This window comes from Apostichopus japonicus, chromosome 5, assembly GCF_037975245.1.
Source record: "Apostichopus japonicus isolate 1M-3 chromosome 5, ASM3797524v1, whole genome shotgun sequence".
Lineage (NCBI taxonomy): Eukaryota > Metazoa > Echinodermata > Holothuroidea > Aspidochirotida > Stichopodidae > Apostichopus > Apostichopus japonicus.
Genome location: NC_092565.1, coordinates 12,983,079 through 13,008,697, shown reverse-complemented (window position 1 = coordinate 13,008,697; position 25,619 = coordinate 12,983,079). Strand labels below are relative to the sequence as shown.

At 34.0% G+C, this 25,619-nt stretch overlaps 2 protein-coding genes across 7 annotated transcripts in view; one reads left to right on the top strand and one right to left on the bottom strand.

Annotated features, from left to right (window-relative positions):
* LOC139967713 (uncharacterized) overlaps window positions 1-20,405 on the top strand; it is a 54,867-nt gene extending 34,462 nt beyond the window's left edge. For 2 of the 6 annotated variants that reach the window (XM_071971746.1, XM_071971745.1), the window contains 4 exons: window positions 18,258-18,292; window positions 18,750-18,874; window positions 19,375-19,421; window positions 19,941-20,405. In XM_071971746.1, coding sequence (XP_071827847.1) covers window positions 18,267-18,292; window positions 18,750-18,874; window positions 19,375-19,421; window positions 19,941-20,111 — 369 coding nt within the window. In that variant the 5' untranslated portion in view covers window positions 18,258-18,266 and the 3' untranslated portion in view covers window positions 20,112-20,405. The remainder of the gene's footprint in view (window positions 1-18,257; window positions 18,293-18,749; window positions 18,875-19,374; window positions 19,422-19,940) is intronic. The other 4 variants (XR_011793090.1, XR_011793093.1, XR_011793091.1 and 1 more) reach the window with 3 other exon arrangements.
* The window catches only part of LOC139967712 (atrial natriuretic peptide receptor 1-like), an 87,848-nt gene that overhangs the window by 42,507 nt on the left and 19,722 nt on the right, over window positions 1-25,619 (bottom strand). Inside the window, exons 2-7 of the mRNA XM_071971744.1 lie at window positions 12,911-13,139; window positions 8,231-8,336; window positions 6,934-7,075; window positions 3,741-3,811; window positions 1,728-1,875; window positions 423-498 (exon numbers count right to left, since the gene is read on the bottom strand). Coding sequence (XP_071827845.1) covers window positions 423-498; window positions 1,728-1,875; window positions 3,741-3,811; window positions 6,934-7,075; window positions 8,231-8,336; window positions 12,911-13,139 — 772 coding nt within the window. The remainder of the gene's footprint in view (window positions 1-422; window positions 499-1,727; window positions 1,876-3,740; window positions 3,812-6,933; window positions 7,076-8,230; window positions 8,337-12,910; window positions 13,140-25,619) is intronic.

The window sequence follows — 25,619 nt, the reverse complement described above, 5'->3', positions numbered from 1 at the left end:
TCTAGACGAAACCGGTTATCATTGACGGGTACAAAAAAAAGGACAATTTTCTAAGCACGCTGTTGACATTTTTTAAGGTACCATTTTCGAGGTTAACTGGAAGAAGAAATGTTTTATAATACTTTGTACGGTTGGTGAACTTAAAGCAGACAGTTGTGGTGAACAAATAAGGAGAAGAAGAAGAATAAAAAGAGGTTTGTGAGAGTGCTTATCAAAGTGACATTACACCTATCTGCTTCACGTCACTTTTCGTACAGAACATATGAAATTTAAATGTTGTTATCTTTTGACCAAAAAAAACCCAGTATCATTTAGAAATTGAATGCGTATAATATGTATCTCTTCCCACAGTCAAAAGTGAATATATGCCTGGCATTACCCTTTAAGCTCATCAATACTCAGTGAAAAGAAAATAAACTTACCTGGCAAAAAACATAGACGCAACTAATACTAAAAGGATTAAACCACTGATGATAATCGTAATCGTAATCCGAATATCTGATGATAAGAAATCAAAACAAAACGAAAATGAGAAGAACAATGTGGAAAATATCAGAATGTATCAAAACAACAAACATAGGCTATTATTTTTTAATTGAATCGAAAGAGTTGTTTTGCTTAAACTCTACTCTCTGATCTCTCTTTTTACCCTCTTTCCCCTTCTTTTATTTAGTGGTAGTTAATATCATACTGATATATCAAAAAGAACAATATTTCACGATTTGTTAGATGGATATCTTAATATTTTGTTCCTAACACGAGATATGGCTGATTGAATGTAACCCATACTTTGATAAATTCTTTTTTTTCAGCTTTTTTATCGTGAATAGCCTACATCTTTTAATCTTCTATTGCCAGATGCATTCACAGAAAACCCAAAAATTTGAAAAGATCGTATCTTTGCGATACAAACTTTTATGAGCCGACTGTGATTTGAGCCCAAAAATGTAGGAAAATGTCCAGCAGAATTTGTCTAACGCAATCAACTCCACCCACACGAATATATCCCTTTAAACATAACCATGTATAATCTTAATAAAAAATGAAAATAAAGTTTATATTTAGTTAAAAACAAAAGTTAATATCGAAATTAAAAAAAAATCTGGCCTCTTAAATCCAGAGCCTAATCAGTAGTGTTACTACATTCTGAAAGGCTCGGGTTTTATTCTCTCTATTTTCAACACAAAATAAATGGTGAATAATTTGCTCGTAGAAATCTGAATTATATAACTCTGTGACGTCGCATCACATCATTTTACGAATATTTTTTACGGTTTTCTTTTCGGTTATTGTAATCACTCAACTTCTTATGGCATCTACGCCATACATACAATGATGTTAATTCTTTATCAAACACCCAACCAACTCAACCTGAAACTTAGATAATTTAATGTAATTAAGTTAGAACAGACACCATCAAATAATATGTAAGAATGACATGAATAGGCTTATATATAGCCTAAATGTATGTACCCAAGTCTCTGATCAGAATTTATAGAAACTTCAAAATAATGGGTGAGCTGTCATATCTATATTAAGGCCTTAACGGTCCGCAGACCAGATCTGTTACTTCCATGCACGGGCCGACGAAAGGAATTCTTTCGAGGGACGGATTTTGTCCGCGGGCCACATATTAAGAATCATTATATTCTATATTACATACTGTTAAAATACTGTAAAGTTCTCTCCCGTCTTTTGTTATATTTTGGAGAATAATATATACTAACCTAAGCAGAGTTCGTTGTTAAAGCCACAAGTTGGTGCATCTGAAGGGACCGTGACACCCGGCCAATCTATAGATACGTTGAACTTCAGCTGAAAGGTGAGGTTCATCCCTGAAATAATTCCAACTTCGTAGAAGGCACGAGATGATCCCTGAGCAGAGAAATATCAAATATTGAGCCACGTCTTTGTAAAAAAAAACAACAATTTCAATAATGCTCTGTATTTAAACAGCTTTGATCTGCGTGTTCATAGCCCTCATGAAATGTAACCATTTTGGCAGCCGTAAGTATAGCTATATGTTATTTTATTACAAGAACCAACCGGAATGAACTAAATATTTTGCTTCCACACCAAATAATATTTTCTAGAATCAAATGCGAACGTTCAACTTAACCTCCCCTCACTCTCCCCTTCCCCTGCCCACGCCCCCCCCCCCCTCCAAAGTAAAAACACGCTGCCGTATTACGATATCAACAAGTATGTTGGCCTGAATTTCAATTTGAAGTAATCAAGTAGAGCTCGAACGACTTTTTTTTTTAGATTAAAGGTTGATTGTTAGACAGTTAGATCGGTTATCATACAGAGTAACAGAGGACGTGAGGTGTACTGAATAAAGATTGTCTCATGGAATATTGTCACTTTAAACGGTTCATAAGAAAGATCATGAAAAATGGATAAAGACAGAAAACAAAAACAAATGAAACGAAAGGAGGGAAGAAATGATAATGATAGATGGAGATTAAAGGGAGAGAGGGGGGGGGGGGGGGGGTAAAGAGAGACAAATACAACTAGATTTATATATATATATATATATATATATATATATATATATATATATATATATATACATATATATATATATATATATATATATATATATATATATATATATATATATATATAAATACATATATATATATATATATAAATATATATATATATATATAAATACATATATATATATATATATATATATATATACATATATGGGGGGGGGGTAAAGAGAGACAAATACAACTAGATTTATATATATATATATATATATATATATACATATATATATATATATATATATATATATATATATATATATATATAAATACATATATATATATATATATATAAATATATATATATATATATAAATACATATATATATATATATATATATACATATATGGGGGGGGGGGGTAAAGAGAGACAAATACAACTAGATTTATATATATATATATATATATATATATATATATACATATATATATATATATATATATATATATATAAATATATATATATATATATAAATACATATATATATATATATAAATACATATATATATATATATATATATATATATACATATATGGGGGGGGTAAAGAGAGACAAATACAACTAGATTTATATATATATATATATATATATATATATATATATATATATATATATATATATATATATATATATATATACATATATAGGCTATATATATATATTCAGCTAACGTAACGTCATTATCTAGTAATATGAAGCTTTTCAGAAGATTTAATGGATGGACACATTTGAGAGTTCCTGTAATTGTATACGTCAACGCGAAGCTAGCCTATGTGTACATATGTATATAAACAACATGTATTTACATATGCAGCTACAATTTCCCACATCGCCAGTGTATATTAAGCTGTCTGCGAAATATAGTTATTTAAAGAAAGTATGGTGATATCTGTGATTCTTCATTCGATATTACAGACAAGTGCTTGGAAAACACGTGCAATAAATAGGAGACACTTGCTGTTTTACGACGTAGTAAACATTGGTTGGTTATCATACGGTTACACACGAGTGAATATTTAGATGTTTCGTTAAACAAGAGTGATATGGGGTGGGTGGGGGAGGGGTGTGGGAGTAGGAGAGGATGCTGGTGCATTACGTCACACGCCATGTCGTTTCTTATTTGAGTACTACTCACAAAGCAACTTAATGCTGTGTTTAGTCGTCAATTAAAATCGCACCTTACCGTAATTTCATAGAGAGCAAAGTCTGATATTCTGTCTCCATTTTCATCTAAGAATAAAGGCCCCGTCATTCCTTTAGAAGGAAACGCAAAAATATGAATATCCATTTTGGTTGAAAATAAAATGGAATCAATTTGGACATTAAAATATCAAAGTTCTCTTTTAATTATAAAATCTAAAGTAACATCTTCATTAGCGTATAAATGGTTTCCTAATTGTATATTAATTAAAAAAATTCTTGTCGAGAAAATAATTCCATAAAAAACAGTAGATTTAAGACGTTCTGCTATCGATTACCTGTATAGACTGGATAAATGGTACGTTAAAGTGGAAATAATTTCGTGTGAAAATACTATTCTGTCCAGGAAGAAACAAACAAAATTAATAAAAAAGAACAAACAAATGCGCTAAAAGCACTACACCCAGACAGACAAATATAAATACGATGGGAGGAAACTATTTTCGAGAGATTTTGGGCAATCTTTTGTATTTTATTTACAAAATAGTTAAACTTATCCTTGAATTTGTTTTAATACACTACAAAACATGTTATTTGAGGCCATACAAGCATTATGTTTTCCCTCCCATGGCTTTCATTAATGATTTGGAAGGTACTATGTTTAAGTTTATTTGGGGGAGGAAATCCTGATCAGATTAAATGTCTTACTCTTTGTAGACCAGTTTTTGCAGGAGGAGGGGGGATGGGATTACCCATATCCCTACCTCCACCCAGGGGCTTAAAATTACTTGGGTTAAATGTATTTGCAGGAAGGGGGTGCTTCTTAGACACACTTTTTTTCGATGTTCACCTAAAAGAATATGGTAAAAGTTTCCTGTTCCACTGTAAAGACATTATGACCAATAATTGTTTTCTTAATGACGTTTAGCAATGCTTGGTCTACTTACCCTTATTACATACCATCAAGCAATTTCTAGAAAGGAAGCTATCTGGGAGCAACTCCCTTATTAAGGTCGATAAAAGGGTTATTTATTATGAATTTTATGTTTAAGAAGGGAATTATTTACGTAGGCGATCTTCTGGACGTAAATGATGATAGTTTACTGGTCTATTTACTGAGAACATGGAAGTCTCAGTTTCACGAAGTGGAGACAGGTAGAGAGGGAATGTACAGTATAAGGTTTTGTCTATTTCCAGAATGCCTTTTGTTTCACGAGTTATAATGACAAGGCTATTGTTAATCCGCTTACTATATATATCCATCCGAAAGCTATTGTCAAGTGGAGCAGAGAGCTATCACTAGAGAGTAGTTTTCCAAATTCCTTTCAGTTCACCCAGGGAGAGTAAATCATTTCCAATTCCGTTTTCTTCATCGCATTGTAGGTACCGTTAGGTTACTTTTTCTAATTAACCAGATAGGAGACGATATGTACTCTTTTTGTAAACAGCAAGAGTCACTTATTCTGGGATTGCCCAGCAGTTTCAAATTTTATTTTAGATGTGGAACAGTCTCGCTTTTCCAAACAGGACCTCTTCTTCGGTTATAACTTGAACAAAAAACACCCCTATGATTCTCTCATTTTCAATCTGAAGTATTATATATACAGAAATAGAATGGCGGAAAAGCTTCCGAAATGCCCTGAATTTTAAAATCATTTAATAAAATGTTATTACAAGTTGAAAAGCGTATCTCCTTGAACAGCACTAATCATCAGATTAAGTATGATAATTTGAGACCTTCATTCAGGTTTGTATTATGCTTTTTGAGGAGTAACTGCCTTTCGTTGATATCATTTTATACTAATTATTGTACTGACAATGTAATTTGCATTCAATGTGCTCTTCTTGAGCGTTATACAATAAATGATGGAAAATATATATATATATATATATATATATATATATATATAAATCTATATACATACAACAATATATATATATATATATATATATATATATAGAAACACTGTCGCCTGTTATAAATGTCAAACTTCATCGCACAAGATACAGCGTTATGTATTATTTTAGTAATATATAACATATATAATAATATAAATTTCTGACTTCAATTATTATTTTCTAACAGCGAACACGCATGTTTTTCTCCGTCTGTCCATTTTCATGCACACACCGTAATATCCATAAACTACACTCCAAAGAATCTTTTTTTTTCATCGACTGATTTTTTTTTTTGAATTCACTTTCATTAAGCAATTAAGGTAATTACAAAAACAGACCACAATATATATATCGGTATATCGTTGCCATAGTAAAAATTGAATCTTAAAAGTGAAGCGTTATTATAGGGTATATACTCTTATAGCACTGACTTATAAGAACGGGAAAATATGCTTATGTCCATGGAACGCCAACTATTAATGAATTCTGTTCAGGTTTGCATTGTCATTCTGTGACTTTAGATGTGGGTTACATACGTAAAAGTACAACAACAAAAATTAATATAAATATGTCACTCTTTTATGAAATACGGTACTTGTAATACATGTGATAAAAATAGACTCTTTGATTAAATCTTGAAGACAAATGTCAATAGGTATTATTTTGAAAACAGGCGGACTAATTGAATATATACCTCTTCTCATCTGTTCAATTATAGTCTTTTACCTTAAAAAGGGCAAAACAGGATTTTCATGTTACATCAAGAATAATGCTAAGAAGTTGGATATATTGAAGAAATGACATTATCCTGTAAGGTTGAATCACAGACAGGTGTCTTTGTAAGTGAATAGATTAAAGCTTAATAGAAATATGAGACCGTACTGCTGACTTTTTATGGGACTATTACTAATGGCTTGGAGGAAAAGTGAAAGATAACACAGGAAGAATACTGGAATGCTGGTATGTCCTTGAAAACTTGCGAAACATCCCCAGCCCCCCCCCCAGGGGTCATCAAGTAATTTCCTACGTGACAAACCATTGGTTGGGGCAAAGCGATATAGAGAGGACCAAAACGTCTTTACGTATAGATTGAGCAATGTGCAGGGTAGGCCAGTAGGTTGCCCTAACGGGATGTTGCAAGCGTCCACATATAGCCTATACCCTATGAGTGTACTATTGTGGACCCTATCTAGTGAGGTGGGTATGATTGCGTGCCAACCTATACGCCGCGTGGAAATGCTCCACTGTTTGGTTTTGGTTAAAGTAATCACTTACTCTTAGACCGTACTCACATGTTACTTTACGTGAACATTTATATACAAGTGTTCTATACATACCTTCATATAGAGAATTAGGATCACGGAATTGGTCGTACGATATGTTAGCCTTGCTAGTGTCATTTCCTAACGCTAGGCTTGAGTTATACGCCAATCCGTAAAGGAGAACTGCATCGTGTAGGAAGGTGGACATAATACTAGGCTAAAGAAAAATGAAAGAAAAGATATATCGGTCGTTTTATCATACTTATAGTTGTGCATGCAAGTTTAGTGTAATGAAGTTTATAAATTGTAAACGTATAACACCGAGTTTGTGATTCGATGATGGTTGGTGTCATACATAACGGTGATCAGGGCCACAAAAGCAACACTTGTGAAATATTGTCAATCGGACGTTCAATTGTTTTACTAGAAGTATTAATAACAAGTATGACGAGGTGTATTACTACAAGTAATAAAATCGTGGATTACTAGAAGTATTATGAAGTGTATTACTAGAAGTGTAGTGAAGTGTATTTATAGAAGTAATCATCATGTATAGTATTACTGGACGTATATAAAGAAGTGGTACTTATAGTACATATATATAATGCAGTGTATTACTAGTAGTAATTGAGTGTATTACCATAGAATTATAATAAAGTGTATTACTAGATTACTAGAAGTGTATTGAAGAGTATTAATAGAAGTAGCCTAATCATGTAATGTATTACTGAACGTATACTTAAGTGTAGTAATACAATCACATTGAAGTTTTACTGTAGGTATTTGACTTATTACACAAGTTTTATAAAACACATAGTCATAATGATTACGATTGCATCTCTCTAGCATATATGCTATACAGCTGAAATTGTAAATGTTTTTCGTTAACACTGAGACTTAAATTACAGTTCTGCTTAGAACTGACCCGTGCTAAATGAATTAAATCTGCCGAGCATACACCGAGCCTACGTTATTACACTAGCTTGCGATGCATGAAAGGGATTATCTTGTGTTAGACAATACACTATATAGGCTATGTAGTTAACAATGAATAAATTATAGCCTATTCAATATGAAAGCTTATGTAGTCATAAAAGTCATAAATGTTTATATATTAATGATGATTCCTGAAAATGAAAAAATTTCACCAAAATAATCCATATATTCTATCGTCTTGAGAACGCTTGACGTTATAATAATTTGGCATCTATCATTCATAACTGTTGATCAAATTGTAGTAATCGAAACACATTCATATTTCACATCGCACGTCGAAGCCGGACACAAGTTAAGGTCTGATCCGCCAGAAAGAGTAAACTATTTGAAAACTTAGTAACTTAAGCATACTAAATAGACCCCATTGTTGTCTTACCTCTGTAATACTCATGTTCTTATGGCTTGTAAAGAACGGAACGTCCGCTCTTTGTGTGGCTCTTGCAACGTCTTTCAGGAAAGGTATTATGTTATCCCAAGGTAACCTTAGCAACACAAAAGGACAGAAAAAGATAAAAGAAGTAATCTATTATCTTGCAGATGATTAATTCATATAAAAACTGAATTTCAAGTTTTCTGTCGCTTTGGATCATTCCGGGAAGATCAAAACAAAAACGGAGTTAATATTGCTAATTACCAATAGTACCTCCTCTGAGCAGAAGTTAATTTCTCAAAGAACGTAAGTTAATGTACTGGAGAAAAGAGACACACATAAAAGGTAGAAATAGAACAATTGATTAGTACACTCCGCCATCTCTCGTTGTACTTTTATTATCATACGCACAGAGACAGGGGTCGAGCGGTTCATACATGGGTTACAGAGGGTTGCATTGGGTACAGGGGTTTCGAGGTACAAGTTATTCATTATAGAATGAATAACGAATTGATATCTCAGTCTCAAAATTTAAAAAATTTCACTCAGAGATCGGCAGAAATGTGTGTTCGTTTAATTAGAATTTTAATAAACCTCAATGGCTGAGATTAATTTGGACAGTGCTAAAGCAACTTCTAGCATGCATGTAAAAATTGTTGGTCCTTTAATACTAATGATCTTTAAGGATATAACTAGATATTTTTCAAACAAAATGCCCGTCAACTTGTCGAAAAAGAAATAGCTCTACTTGTTCATAAGAGAGATTATTACCATTATTATGATTATTATTACGACTATTATGATTATTATTATAATGATGATGATGATGATGATGATTAATTTTGTTATTATTATTGTTGTTGTTGTTATTATTATTATTTATCGTTATTATTATGATTATTTTTATTATTACTATTATTAGTATTATCGCGAATGTCATATATGACATTCAGAATTGTTAGCTGACCAAGCCGATCAACATAATTTGTTTATTCTAAATATATTTCTTTCATTTGGTCATATACATCTTGTTTTATCACCACTTCGGTTCTTTCCACATATACACGGCTCTTGTAAATTCCGTCATGCTTATCTCACTCGCTATATCTCTTTTTTTTATATTTCTATATATCTTTGACACTCTTTTATTAAGGAAACGGTGCATCGTTGTCAATAAAACAGAATACATCTAATAGATATTTCTTATTATTGCATTTTTCCAATTTTGTCCTATACAGATGTCGTCTGCCAATAGCTTTACCGTTTACATAAATGAAGTAACTTGTCACGACGTTGGGGAATATGAGGAAAACCAAAAAAAAATGAATAAGAAAAGCCATTTTTGCCGTAATTGCGATATAAATAACAGCTTCAATAAGAAAAAAAGCAAGAAGATTAATAATCTGAGAAGCTGCACTATAAATGTCTAGACGACAATGCGGTTATAGAGAAACAGATCCAGTTAATTGGCATTTTTCGATATATCGTCGAGGCAATGTAAATGAAAATTTATTCTTTGTATAGTATAATGAATATTTTATGAAACGCACACTTAGTGGCATGTGTGGTATATAACATAACTATGTTTGAAATATATCGGAAGGTGTGGGAATTGGGGAGAGAGTTGGGGTGGGTATATGACCTTTTGTTTCGTCGACATATAATTAATGTAATTAACGCTGTTTCGTTTGCAAAGAACATGTTGATGTGTATAGTTTATAACCTATTTAAGCCATAAAATTATACGAAACACACTTACGTCACCTTATATAAATGTATATGTTTAGCATTCAGTTCTGTTCCTCTGGCTGTTTTGTTACATTACGAAATAGCCACACGTCACATAGATACAGTCCTTCTTTTGTTTCACCATTAGCCCTGATTCTGTTATACAACGGCAGGTGAAACAAGAGAAACCGTAATTACGCCTCGCAGTAGAATTCATTAAAAACCGGACATGATTTTTCAATGCAATCAATAATTAACCGCACAGTTTTTCTCGGCCTTTCCTTATCAACAAGGTTACTTTCAAATGGAAATAAATTGACCAAAAAGTAACAAAACACGATAAATGTGTTTTGCTTTTTTGGGTACGACTTGTCAAAGATTTAAAAGAACGGACTGCCTTATATATCGTCAGAATATATGGTTAGAATAATTTCAATCAGGGAATTGCGAATATATACATATATATATATATATATATATATATATATATATATATATATATATATATATATATGAGAAAATAAAAGAAGGCAACAATGAAACAGGCACATGAAATACACACGGCATACTGCAAACACGATATAACATAATTTATTAAAAGGATATAGTACAGTCATATCGTGTCAAATCTTCAAGGCAATAATAAAGATGTAAAAATGGAAAACGTAATAAGATTGCATCTTAAAATACATGTTTTATATCTATATTTGAGTTTGGGCGATCTGTTCCCTTACCATCCGTTTATGAGAGGCCTGCATCGGCTATGAGTATTGGTATGTATTTATGAAATATGATTAGTTTGATATCTGAGCTATCCGATCAAGCGTAACGTTATACTGCCACAAACGAACGATATACTCTGTGCACGTAGATGTGTGTGTGTGTGTGTGCCTGAAGACGTAATACTTAGCCTAAAGATCGAATCACTTGGCAAAGACTTGAACCAGCTGTTCTAAGTCAATGATGTATTTGCTTTCTTGCAATCGATTCGACATTGAAGGTTTCGCTAACGAAGCAGAAATTGGTCAATATGGGTTTGTATTTCCCTTTTAGTATCTTTGATGTAGCGAGTTTCTGTAGTAAATAGCTTATAAGGAGAGTTAATGGAAACATGCCCGTGCATACGTGATAATTACATAGTATTAGTGTAGTTTGTCTTTCCCTATAAGGGTTTAGTTTTCTGCGTATAAGATATTTACCAGGCAGGGACCCAGAGAGGTGCTTTGTGGCCTGGGTCTCCTATATTCTGAAATGGGTTTGACCTAACAAATTAGGTACAAATAACATTTTGTACCCCACCAGTTCTCCAAATCAGATCTGCTACTTATCAAAAATATATAGAACTAGGCTAATCGTTTGTATTAGAAACAGCTTCCAAAGCAATGCATTAATGTGAAAAGTGTCAAATGATAGCAGCATTTTGAGTCTAAGTCACTTTACTTTTAGAAAAATCCCCAAAGGGGAGAGGAAACCCCTCCCCATAGACCCCTCCCCAATACCAGTGTTACCGTTTTTGCCCCTCAAATATAATTTCCCCCCTAGTTTCCACCCCACCCCCCAGATTGCCTTGGCTGGAGCCGCCACTGCCTATTGAACCTATCCTCATCTATAGTGTTGTATGCAGAACATCCAATAGCGTACAGATTCGTGAATTCATTTTCAAGGTTAAAAAGATATATATATATATATATATATATATATATATATATATATATATATATATATATATATTTATAGAAGTGTCGAAAAAGATGATCCTTCCGTAACATTAAGTCGTTAAGTCTCGTGTTTTCTATTAAGTCGGAAGAATGCTTCCTTTTTGTGTTTTTTTTATGTCTTTTTTGAGAAACTGTCATGTTAATTTAGAGTGAAAATTTCGTCAGAAGGAACTACGTTGTTTAGCAGTGTATTTGAAACCAGTGATCAGATTCAGAGGGATAGAAAGAGAAAAAAGTGTTGTTTATGACATTATCCACTGACCTTTGATCCTGTACGTCATAATTTACGGAAGGTCAAAGGTCACGCCATGCAGGCACGCATTCATCAAGTTTGAAGTCCATGATAGAGTTAGGATTTAAGACTAATATTCTCGCAAAACGTTTTGCCAAGTTTGACGTTTGACCTACATTGACCACGTGATATTTGGCGTTTTACATTAATTAAGATTAATTAAGATGGAACAAGTTGAGAGTTTGATATCCTGCAAGTATATGAGATATTTTGACGATTTCGCCATTTGTGGACGTTTCACGAAACAAACAAAAATGCTGTATACGCTCTTGTCATTGCCCTTCTCCTACGAATATTGCTTTCTTTAGTTAATCACATTAAAGTCCTTGGTTGGTCAGTAAAAAGCTTTACGGAAAATTATATATTTCTTAAAGTAAAGCCAGAAATAACAAGAAAAGTATCGATTTTGAAGAAAAACATAAAGTCTCCGCTGAGTGAGCACTTTAATAATTAAATAAGTAACAATGATACACTTAGCTACAGAGGGTGAAGCATAAAGTGGTGAGGTGTATCTATGAATATCAAAATGTCTCTCCACTTCAAATGAGGCGTGAGTTAAATAACGGTTATATATATATATATATATATATATATATATATGTATATATATATATATATATATATATATACGGCTTTCTCTTCATAATAAATTGATCACCGTCATCAATATCAGGCTAGTGCATGTTTGGACGTTTGTGTACCTTGTAGTATTGTTATGCTGTTATTAGTCTATGACGTCATGTCACATTTAAATAACAATGAAACGTTTATATTTTAAGGACTTTCCCCTTGAATATTTTCAAGCGCAGTTAGTACACAGTATGTATTACGAAATATGATACTTTGAGATGTGCAGATGTCATGCGCAGAGAAACCTGGTTCAGTGCTCTGATATTTTTACCACTCCCTCTAGACACAGATAATAAAATCATTGGATATAGTGCCTACCTGTGTGTTAATAGTAGCATAGCATTAAAGGCATCCTTCAATTCATCTTGCTCTAAATCTGTGACGTTATCGTTGGTCCAGGGCTCTTGGAAGCCCGGATCAGGGAATAACTCGATACGTAAGAAAACAAACTCCCCTGAAGACGTCATTCCAAGCTTTTGAGCGACCTTCATGAATATTAGTTCATCCGGCTCCAAACTGGTCATGCCCCCGACAACGAGCCAAATAACTGAAAGAAAATAAAGAAAAAATGAAAACGTGGTTTTTGATGAAAGATTTGTAAACTTGACAGTAAGAAAAACCGAATTGAAATCCCACTCGAATGATTGAACGAATGAATCCAAACGAACCCAAAAGATTTGAATGAGCAACCGAACGAAGTGACGTTTGGACGAACCGAACTAGACGGGAAGAACGAATGTACGAATATACCCGAACAATTTTCGAGACGAACCGAACGAACGATTGAACGAAAAACCGAAAGAACGAACCATACAGATGACTTCGATCTCAATCGTTTGGTCGAACGAACTGAACGTTTAACCGAATGAGCGACTGAACGAACAACTTGAACGGAGGAACCTGAACGACGGATCCCGAACCAAGGAAACCTCACGAAGGAAACCGAACAAAGGAACCCGAGCGAACGAATGAACGGAATGATTGATAGAATTATGTTGTTTTCTATCTGTAATCAAAATGTAAAACATAAAGAAAAATCGACAGTGCGAGAGCAATTTTCTCTAAAAATTAGAGGTCGAAGATTAGTTACCGTCTGCATCAACCTGTTGATAAAAAAAATCAATCCCTATGGAAGGTGTAACATATCAACCGCAAACACTCACCACGTGGCCAACACAGCCCATAAAACCATTCCTCTGTCCCTAATTGTAGGTTATGACGTTCATAGAAGTCTAAATACCATCCAAGTTGGTTGAATCTGTTTCTGTGTATTATAATAGTATCGCTAAAGCGTGTTGGTTTTATATTACATTCCAATGTACAGAATTGCATACACTTGTCAAGTATTACAAGCCCTTGTTCGAACGATATTAATGTCCTTGTCAAAAAATAGAAATGTTTTTGCCCCTTGTATGTTACACACACTTTCCCTGTCCGAGAATATATTCTTTTGTAATGCGTTTCCCGTCTGACCCTATTACATTGTATTCCCCTTTCAAGCCTACATATATAGTACACACCAATACATATACATAGTAAATGCCCATACGTATATAGTACATACCAATACATATATAGTAACTATCCAAAAATGTATAGTACAAACCCATAAATATATAGTACACACCAATACGTTCATAGTATATACACATATATAAACACTACCTGCCCATACATATACAGTACATGCCCATACATATACAGTACCTGTCCATACATATACAGTACGTGCCCATACATATATTAACTGTACATACATATACAGTACGTGCCCATAAATATACAGTAACTGTCCATACTTATACAGTAACTATATCCATACATATAAAGTAACTATCCGTACATGTACAGTAACTGTCAATACATCTGAGCACTTTAACACTGTCGTGCAACTATACTATTGCAACAGCTTTGCGATACCTACATCCAAACCCACCCACTTCCTTTTCTGTTATATATTTTCATTGATTTCATAAAAAGTATGGCATTTTTACTCTTGGGAAATAAACCTGATGTTCTCAAAGAGGGAAGGAAATATTCACCAGTTTATTTATTTTCAGTATGTATGTAATCATGTCCACAGTAACCTTCATTACAATCTATGAGGTACTTTGAAACTAAGGCATAGTATCGTAATTATTGACACCGATGACGTCATAATTCATTCATTCGTCACCATTTGGACACATTCTAGTATATTTCCAGCCTTGCCGTTTGTTTTATTTATTGTCTTAGAAGGTTACTGTTAATGATAATAGCTTAACTTAGCAGCATAATTTGTTACTTTGTCACAGAAAATGGCTGTATGTCTTTCAAGCATGCCGATTGCGTAATCAGGCTCGTGTCGTTTAGTTACGCGATATGATATACACAAGCCCTCTCAAGAATTAAATCTATCGATTTACTTTAAAAGTGTAGTATGCATAGGGGAAGATCCTAGGTGAGCAATGACTACCAGACTACGGTGGTCCAAGTGGGACATTGAACATAAAAATGCTTCATCTAGCCTTCGACTTTTCAAGCCGAAATGTCGAGATAAAATGTCAAAATTCCCACATAACAAAAGGTCGAAATTCCGAGATAAAAAGTCAAATTTCGATGTACCAGTTTTATTTTGAATGTCTCTTTTGGACCACCGTAGTCTGGTAGACATTAGTCACTCCAAAAGTAACGAACTAACGAACATTTGTGGCTGGTGGTTTTATATATATATATATATTAATATATATCATATTAATAATATACTAACAATATAATAATAAATAATAATATAAAATAAACGAAACAGACAGAATAAAAAAGGATCACAAGGGCTCAATTCACCTCAACATATCATGAGATGACATGGCATGGCATGACATCACATCACATGTCATGACATGGTATGTCATAACACTGTTGTTGCAGACATATTGCTAAATCTGCTTCTTCTAAATGCTCTGTCACGAACGACACAGCTATGAGCTCTGTGACCATTTGTAAGTAAATTTTAATAGCCTTGATGATTTCTACAGTGAAAGTTTGCAAACATATTTTTCAGAAAAAAATTGTATAATATATACAATTTGTATTCCTAAAAGGAATAGCAAGCAAAAGGCGTATCTCGTATTTAGAAGTTTGTGGCGATGGGGGGGGGGGGGGGGAGAAAAATACATTCCTAAAAAAAAGGTAACGTTTAAAAGGCCAAAAATATTGAAGCAAAACAAAAATATTGTTTATCATTAAGCTACAGTTGTTACCTCATACACACTTCAGTTAACATAGATTATATAAACCAGGCAATGCAATGATGCAATTAGCAATTAGTGGGTTTCCCCCCCCCCCCCCCCATTATATGCATTAAGGTAAAGTACGGAGTATATTCTTTATGTTTACACATGTATTCAGTGTGTCTGTATTACTGAAAGGGTATATGCGTAAATCAGTCATGCGTATACAAGAGGCAGTGTAATGGTTTCGCTTATTTTGTATTATATTATAAATGTCATGCACAGTTAATCCTGACACGAGAACAGGAGATGGTAGGAAAGAAAGAAAATAATGGCAGGAAGAAAAAGAAGGTTGATCCATCACAATCCTAAAACATTAATGAGGCACAAACTTAATGTTGATATGTCGTAGAACGTTAGACAAAAAACAAGGCCTATTTGCTATTAGTCCATGTTGCATGTTGTATTTTTACACACCTTTTAAACTTTTGTTGTTGAGAAATGTTCATTGTAACATATTAGGCTCATTAAAATTTCATCTTGATGACTTTGAAACCGTTTGCCAAAATAGAGCGGTACTAAGAGCTTCCTTAGTGATGAGGAACGACATCCATGGCCACGCAAGGACCATTCAATTTGAATTGGATATGAAGTAAGCCTAAGTCTGGCAAGGCATGCTGTATGCTTAGCGTTACAGTCGCATTTCCTCACATTTCTGATGTGGGGTGAGTGCAATATCTCATCTCCCTATACAATACATATGGAGATAAGATCATACTTGTTTTTCCAAACACGATTGGTATTGAATGCCTTATAAGGATGCGTTGTTCTTCCAATAAAGTTAAAAGAACGTAAAGCTTATTTGAGTTACTCGAATGGATAAAATGAGGAGCCGACGTCATCGTCAATTAAAGGAGCAATCCAGAGGTTAAGCGTTTTTTTTTGGTATGTTAATAGCTTGAAAACCGGATAAGCTATTTTACATTTTTGTATATTATAACACTGATGCGAGAATAAGTGTGTCCGAGTGGTGATATTTTCACTAAATATAGAATCATTGCATACTCCGTAAAAATAACAAAATATTTGGGTGAAAAATCTGAAAGGATACTTCTTATCTATATTAATTGCAAACTTGCTTGAATAATGAACATGGTCGGATACAGGGTGATTACAGGTGTATATCCCCCCCCCCCCTTTACAACCACCCACTTCGTTTTCCTTCGTTATTTATAGAATCTCTGAAAATTGCAAAAATGCGATTTACATTTTCTGCTAGCATATATACTTTCTTTACGCTATATTTGAACTGATTCAATGCTGTATGGAGTCATAAATCATGTATTACATCAAACCTATGTATTGTTTAAAGAATCACTTTTTAAGGGATTAAAACGATAGCGTGCGAAAGGAAATTAGCATTTGTGGATATGAGGATGAAATCATAATCATAATCATAACAATAAAGAAATATAAAAAAATATGATATCTTAAGGATTCGAACTCTTAGCTTTTAAGCTTTAGAAATCTTTCATGTTTATTCAAGCTAATATAAATCCATCTTTGCAGTTTAATTTACGATTTATGCTATTTAAAACATCTCACAATATGTTGTTTTTTTTTCATACATTGCCCTTCAGCGATTCTCTTTGAACGATCTTCGACATATTATGTATAGAACACTAACTGCTTACAGGCACAAATATTCCTATTAAGTATTTTGTTTTCTCTTCTTCCTTCTTATGTATCTTAGGCTTCACATACGACTACGTTTTAATTTTTACAATAAAGTATGTTGTTTTAGTCCAAGATTTTATCAAAATCATCGTTAATGTCTATTATCGTATCCAGTTGGAAGCAACGATAAAAACAGAGAGATTATAACCTGATAAAGACCAGACCAGTACAATTTGTTTTTTCATGGTTGTAAAAAGCTATTTTACAGCACTGTCTTTGAAGTATAAGCTTACTATATTTACCGTGAGTGACGAATCGTACTTAAAAAAAAAAAAAAAAATGGCCGGACTATACTTAAGCCACTCGAAAGTTCAAAGAATAGCAACCATCATTATGAGAAGCTATAATAAAGCCTTCAAAAGTTATAAAGAAAGTTTCTTGGGTTTTGTGTTTTAACTAAAAGATCTCCTAAGAGTATATTTGAGGATAGGAGTGTACATAGCTGGGTTACAGGGGAACCTGGATCTGTTGATTAACATGAAACGTTTCATGGGTATCAGTGACTTTAAGGAAGTTTTCAAAAGTGTGCATGTGGAGGAGGGCGGAGGGGAGGTGGGGCGGGGGAGGGGTGGAGAAAACAAATGACCAGAGATATTCTCCACAAGAACGCACTACTGTAGATGCCACATGAGACATTTGTAACAATATTGTCTTTCAAAACAAAAAAATCCCTGAAAATGTCAACTCCTTTTTCCTTTTTATCTAAAACTTTTTTAAAGGTCAACATAATGGTGTTTCGACAACATTTTAACTGGTAAGTGTGTTAAAATTGGGAATTTTTTATGAAAGTTTTCGGAAATACCATAGAGAATTCAACGGAATATGGGTATATGAACAATGCAACCAAAAAAAAAAAACAATCATTTGATTGCCTCGCACTTCTATTGCTATATGCAAATAATACAGCTGAATGAGCAAGTGCTGTAATGGAGTTCGTCTCTAGTTACAAATGTGTGTGAGAGAGCGGGGAGTAAACTTACTGCTGCCCTCCTCTCCACTTTTTATGTTTAGCCACTCCCGGAGCCCCCCCCCCCCTTTACCTAAACAACCCATCGCTATTATAAACATTATCTGTATACAGCAGCGATTTTATAGGCATTCCGTGTTCGGTTAGATTGTTGTATTTGTCTCACTTCATAATATAACTATCTGTTGTTGTAAGAAATGATTTTATGTGTTTATTATCCCTTTTAATTTGCCACATTTAACAGTAACACTCACATCAGAAATTGTGAGCTTTGTATCAACGAACGCCAAATGAGACAATATCTTTACGACGAACAAGGGACTGCCGTTACGAGGTATATAAAAATGCCTTACACGACATTGTGCATGGGTAACTTATTATTTTATGCACTTCTAATAAGAACAAAATGATCCATAGATGTATACAAGTCTACGCTCGAGTTCTACTACTTAAAGACTAACCTTAATAAAGGTTATATACAACAACAACAACACAAATTCGGGATAAAATTGATCACCATGGCATTTAAATTATACGTTGTTTAGTTTAAGTATAATGACGTAAAGGTTTATCCAGTTTGTATGTTTGTATTTCACGTGATGAACATGCACATTGTATATAATTACCTTTGGAAGATAATGGGACAGTAATAAAAACTGTTAATAATGGCTAATGGCTGATGGTGAATTTCATGTGTGTATTTTGTTTTCGCGATGAACATTGTTTATCAACCTGGAATTATACGTGAAGATGATATGGATGAATTTGAATGGCAATTAAATATATTAGCTTAGATTACTCATGCGAAAGTTCAAGTTCTCTAAAACTAAGTTGAAAATGACTCATTTATTGTCGTTTCCGATCTACAGTTCTATATGTCATAGCTCAAAACTCATGGTTCGTTCTTGATGAGCTCGTAAGTAATTGCAACTAGAATGCTATATGACTCAATATTTAAAGTTAACTCCTACATGCGTTTAACCGATAAACTATATACCGGTACTGTTTTATGGATATTTATACTTATATAATACAGTACGAGATGTTTCTTAGATTTGGTTTATGCTACTTTATTAGGGGTTATCTATGTTATTTTCCTGCTGGCTTGGAGACTACTAGTAGTGGTTAGTGATCTATCATAATTATAATTCAAAGAGAATGATTCCGGTGAAGGTTAAATCAATTACAGACAAGTACAAAGCATGCAGGCAATTTTGTTTGTCACTTTGTAGCCCATGATTAAATTGCTATGCTTTGTTTTTGTGAAGTCACTCTTTGGTATAAATTCACCCCTCAAAAGAGTGATCACCTAACGGTGACTCATAAAGAGTGAAATTATCAGTCCCTGGATATGACAGTTTCCAAATTACATCAAAAATAAAAAATTGATTTCTGCTAGAGCCATGTGCTGTATTTCGTATTTGTTATGTTTTAGATTCAAGAAAATCACACGATGTTTTCTAATGAAGAAGAAGAAGAAGATGGCCCTGACGAGATCACACCTGCGCTGGAAACAACACATGAATGGCACGAAAGAATGAATACGATCGAATATAATGATAATTATAATTATAATCAAACTATAACAAACTCAAGGAAAAGATAAGAAAAAGGGGAAAGGGACAACGAGTCTAAAACAATGCCAGGGCAGACTATCTATCGTGAATTATCCATTCCAGTCGACAACATTGGACAAAATGCGATCAATTTGGACCAAAATGAGAAATTCGTAATGTTTATGTGTTAAACGAGATGAGTTTGTTTCCAACCAGTGTTTTTTGCACTAAATATTGTAAACATTTGCTTAAGATCAAACCAAACTCTAATTTGCATGTTCATCAAAGTCACGAATTCTTGAACAACGGGATATTAATTTTTTGTTTCCATGGCAACAATATAATGTGTGGCATCATCTTGACAGTTAGGCTGAAAATTTGATTTCTTCTTTTTTTTTCATTCTTAGCTTTCAAAATAAAAGATATATATATAGTCTTTTAATTGTATATCTATTTCGAAACAAAACTCCCATCAATTCATGGTTCATTGACAGCTATAACTAACCATTAAAACAAAATGGTTTAGGCCTCTACTGACTAGAGTGAAATTATTATTTTTCCCCTCTTCTATTCCCCCATATTTTTTTATCTTAAGGAAGTCACGTGATTGATTCTATTCTTGGAAATGTGAAATCATTGTCCCTCTCTCTGGTTTTAATGAAGACCTGGACATTGGCCAATATAAAATCACAGACTACCCATTTTGATTAATTCCAGGAATTGAAAGGTTGGGGGGGATGATATAAATAAAAAATAAAATAAATCAGACTCCCAAGAGAAGAACAAAACACATTTAGAGAGGTTTTCTTCTTTGTCCATTTTGTGTTTAATTATTAATCTTACATGATATGTCAATACCTTCCACATTGTAGACGCTGGCCGGAGTCAAATTAAAGTTATATCGGGGACCTGCCACTGGCAGTCACACTTGGAGAACTATAAAGTAAACGAAATAATATAATAAAGACGACACAGTCCGTGCGTTACTTTAACAATATATATATATATCCGTATGCTCTCGTGGTCTACAAAGAAGTCCGCACCTCAGTCTACAGAGGCAAGACTGTTACATGGTTCATTGTACATTGTGAATTGGGTATACATAGTTGGCAAGCTTTTAAAATAATAATTCAAATTAGCTAGCTGCCTTTAACCCAGGCGTTTATATTTAAATGCAGTTTCAGTCGTTATTTTGCTTTCTACAACATGTTAATCAATACACTTCGCGTGCTTTTCACAATTAAATTGTGGGGGAAAATAATTGTTTCATTATTATTCGAATTTGACCACGGTGGAGTGTTTTCTTGACAAACTCGAGAAAGCTGATTCTATGACAAAATATATAGTTTGCTTTGTAAACCATGCACACACACAAGAGAAAGACAGTTTGGATTACACAGCGTGAGTAGATAATTGTCAGTTTAGTTTAAAAATAAATACCTACATTATATCTTTGTACTGTCTCAGAGTAAAATTTTAGGGATACTATTTTCCTACCAAGTTTATATCATCTGCAAGTTCATTGCAAGAAATTTACAGCAAAATTGTGTCAAGTAATTGCTTAATTCTAAACTTTTTGTGAAAACATTTGTTTCTGACAAATTTATTGACAAAATCATTTTTTCCTGATGATATGTACCGATGATGCAGAAAATATTTTGTTTTCAGCAACCATTTTAAATTTTTGTTGTCATATCTAAGTCTCACGGAGACATCTTTTGATCTGTGGTGTGACGTCAGAGACATCGAGTTTTCAATCCAAATGTACAAATAAAACAATTCACTCTTCAGTTTAATTCATTTGTTATATATATTCTTTTCTTGGTGTGTGCCAGTTTTATTAACCAATATATGCTATTTTGATTGTAAATTAATTGGCAATAACAATCCACAGGCCATTGTCTTGTAATGACGAACGAAACTATTTCGTAATATGAATAATTACACGGATTAAAGATGCTAATTCGTGTCTGACATTTGTCTTTTATCTCTCGTCTTTGTAAGACTGGAAAAAGGTCAACAAGCCTTTTATCAAACACGTTACGCGTATGGCAAGCCAAATGCCAAATAATTAGACATTCAAGGTTTTGTCGGTCGAAAACCCTGCATTATAGACCGATGTTCCTGGAATAACACGGATAATCCCGGTTTATCGCTCGATAATCCATGTTTAGCAACCGAAAATCCAGGTTTTTCAACTGCCCTTAATTGTGGTAGGCCCAGGAGAAAATAGTAAAGAGTTCCCATTTGGAGACCTTACGTTAAGTCCTATCCTAGCAACCGTATATATATATGTAATGCTCAGACCACTCACTTAAGTTACTATAGAAGTCTTAACTTTAGAGCAATTTACCTAAGGGATGAAAAACGCGTAGAAGGCTGCATCATCTCCTTGGAAATGCTCACACATTATTATGTTCTACTGCTCTTATACTTTTGTATTGCCATTCCAGGTTAATCGGCCAATAATCCTGGTAATCGACCGATAAACCTCGAGTATCTAATTATAAGACATTTGGCCTGCCATATTAGTGCCTCGTGATGTCTGTTTACGGATCGATTTACAGTTGGTAGAACTGAGTAAATTGTCTTATCAACCAAAGATAAATTAAGTATATAGAAACATGTCTTAAAACAAAAACTAGGGCAGTAACTTTGATGTCAAACTGCATCGCGAGATCCACAAATACTTCTGGGTGTACTATAACATACCACATTGATCGACACATCGAAGATACTCATAAAACCATTTTGTTTTGAACTTACCTATAATGATAAGAGAAATAGTATGAAGAATCATATATTGAAAGTATTAACAATCTAGATACATATATATTTTATGTCAAACCTTATTCCACTTTGATGTTACCATATCAGTTGTACATTATAATACTAATCTTTAAGGTCAGCATTGTCTCTTCCATATTTTAGCTTGCTATAAAAAGTGCCAAAATCGAAATGAAAAAAGGCCACTTTCTGGGGCTTTCTGTTCTTTAAATTATTACTTATCATAGATTGAGATATGCAAATGCAGTATAATGTTTTACATATATGACATCACAGATTGACAAAATAGCATCCCCAGTGCGCGTGCTCATTGCAAAAGGGCAGGGACGAGAGACGGAGCCCCACTTCAATTGCCAGTCGAGGGAAAAAACTTTCAGTCGGCGATTTTGTTCTTACACGGATCCAGGGTTGCGAGGATATACACACCCGACCCCCCCCCCCCCCGCCCCTTTTCCAACCTCGAAGGAAACATATGTATCGATAACCATCAATTAATAATAGCGGTTATTATTCATATAGGCTACTATAAGTTTACTGGACTAGCGACAGCAGGAGCGGAACTAGGATTTTTTATACAGGAGGTGTGTTGGCATAGTCCGGGATATACAGTAGGTCTATAATTAGATCTACAATTTTGTGTGTGTGCTTATAATTTGCGGGAGGAGAAGAGGAGGGTGGGTGTGCGGGTGGGTGGGGATTAGGGCGGGGTAGGGGGTAGGCCGACTAACATTCCCACACCAGCTGGATCCGCGACTGGATACCATTATCAAGCATAGCAAGTTCTATGTGATTAACCAGGACATTATGGCGAGTAGTTTAATTGTTCTATTACGAACAAAAAATAAACAGAAAAACATAAATAAAAAACCCCAATAAAAACAAAACAAGAAACAGTGTTTGATAGTATGTTACCGTAATTACACAGTCAGCTAGAAGAAAAAAACATTTTTCCTTCAAACATTTTCCATAAAAAAATGTTTGCCTTAAGGAGGTGAATTACTAGCAGAGACTAATGTGGCGTGATATAATAACGATTCTATATATATATATATATATATATATATATATATATTTATAACACCTGCACATTGTTTTGCTTATGATTAAATATTTCTAATAGAATGACGTCAACACTATATAACAAGTGACCTCGGTACGAGACTCGAAGGAAGTAAGGCTTATATAGTCTCTACCTAAAATGTAAGGCTTACCTATTTTTTATTAAAGAAGTGAACGAGAAATAAGACAGGCGCGGATAACCCGGGGATTGTGGTGGGCGGGTGTGGGTGAAGGTTGGGCTAGGGTCGGGTGTGGGTGCAGGTGAGGGTGAACCTAATTACGTCCTTGTTGACGTTTACACATCACGCATGACAGATATTATAACACCAATTCACAACCGGTATTCGATAGATGCTACAATTTCTATTCAAATCATAATTCGTACTATACAATGCTGCATAGGTCGCGAAACCAGTTTTCAAAACGATATTTGTTATAAACACGTGACAATAGAACACGTGACAACACCCAGTTCAGATAAAATATTCCAAAAATATATACAAAATACAGAGCACAGAAAATATACTTGTTATCAAGACTTATATATTTCCTTGATAAAAGGTTTAATAACCGCAAATCCTTCCTACCTCCAACATCTGAGACAGGAATTGACTTTCCAGTCAAACTTAACGACTCCGAATTTCAAAACGCTTACACTTTTTTTTCTCCATTTCTCTGTGAGATAACGATCATTGACTTATACACTCAACCCATTCAATTCTGGTATCCACACAGAAGGTAGCTACCACCCTGACTTTTTGTTTTGTTTTGACATCCACTTAAATTATATCTAAATGTATCAAAAAATCTGTGTCATCAACGAATATAAAAATGCATGATGATAATCTTGAAATTCGAGGGGAAAAAAATCCTTATCGTTTGAGTTAATGAAACGATGTATTGGCTTTGACAGGTCAATGACTTGGAAGTCAACACGATGATGTCAATATTTTAGTTTATGAATCAACGGCAACAATCCTTTTCAAATCCCTCTATTTTGAGACAATTTTGTGGTTGTCAAAATTACAATAAAGTATATATATTGAATTATTTATAAGACATCTCTTGTTGTTTTTGGCAATTTGTTCGAGCTTTTTGGAGATATATTCAATATAATTCAATTCAAATTTGATTTATCATAATTGTCGTACAGGAGGAAACGTAACACACAGTACCGTAGATAAATAGCATGACATATAAGGACATTATAGAAAACAGAAAAACTTTTAAACGAGGCTAGTGACCATGTATATTTTAATGGTAATTATGTACCATTTACAGAACAGGCCATGATGTTTGTAATTCTTAGAGGGGAGGGATAGGGGTGGGATAGGGAGAGGGGTGTATTTTATCATAGACCAATATATGGTGGCGATATGCGACATATACCAATAGTGACCGGCGTAATCGATACCTTACTTCATTATTCGTCTAGTCAAATGGGCGAAGGTATACAGGGAATGGGCGCGATGGGTACTTTCCTCCTCAACGTTTGAAGAAAGGGGGGCAGGAGTGTGTTTCTGTACCCTCCCATGTTTGTAACTGGTGTCATTCAATCCTCGGCTTGTGTATATCTATTACCATTGCGTTCCGTTGGCCAGTCGGGCACCATTGTTCCCCCTTCCCTGGGGTCCACTTATCTGCTAATAAAATGTTTGTCCCCCCGCCCCCCCCTCACCTGAACTTGTAACACTCCATCCATCCTATTCCCC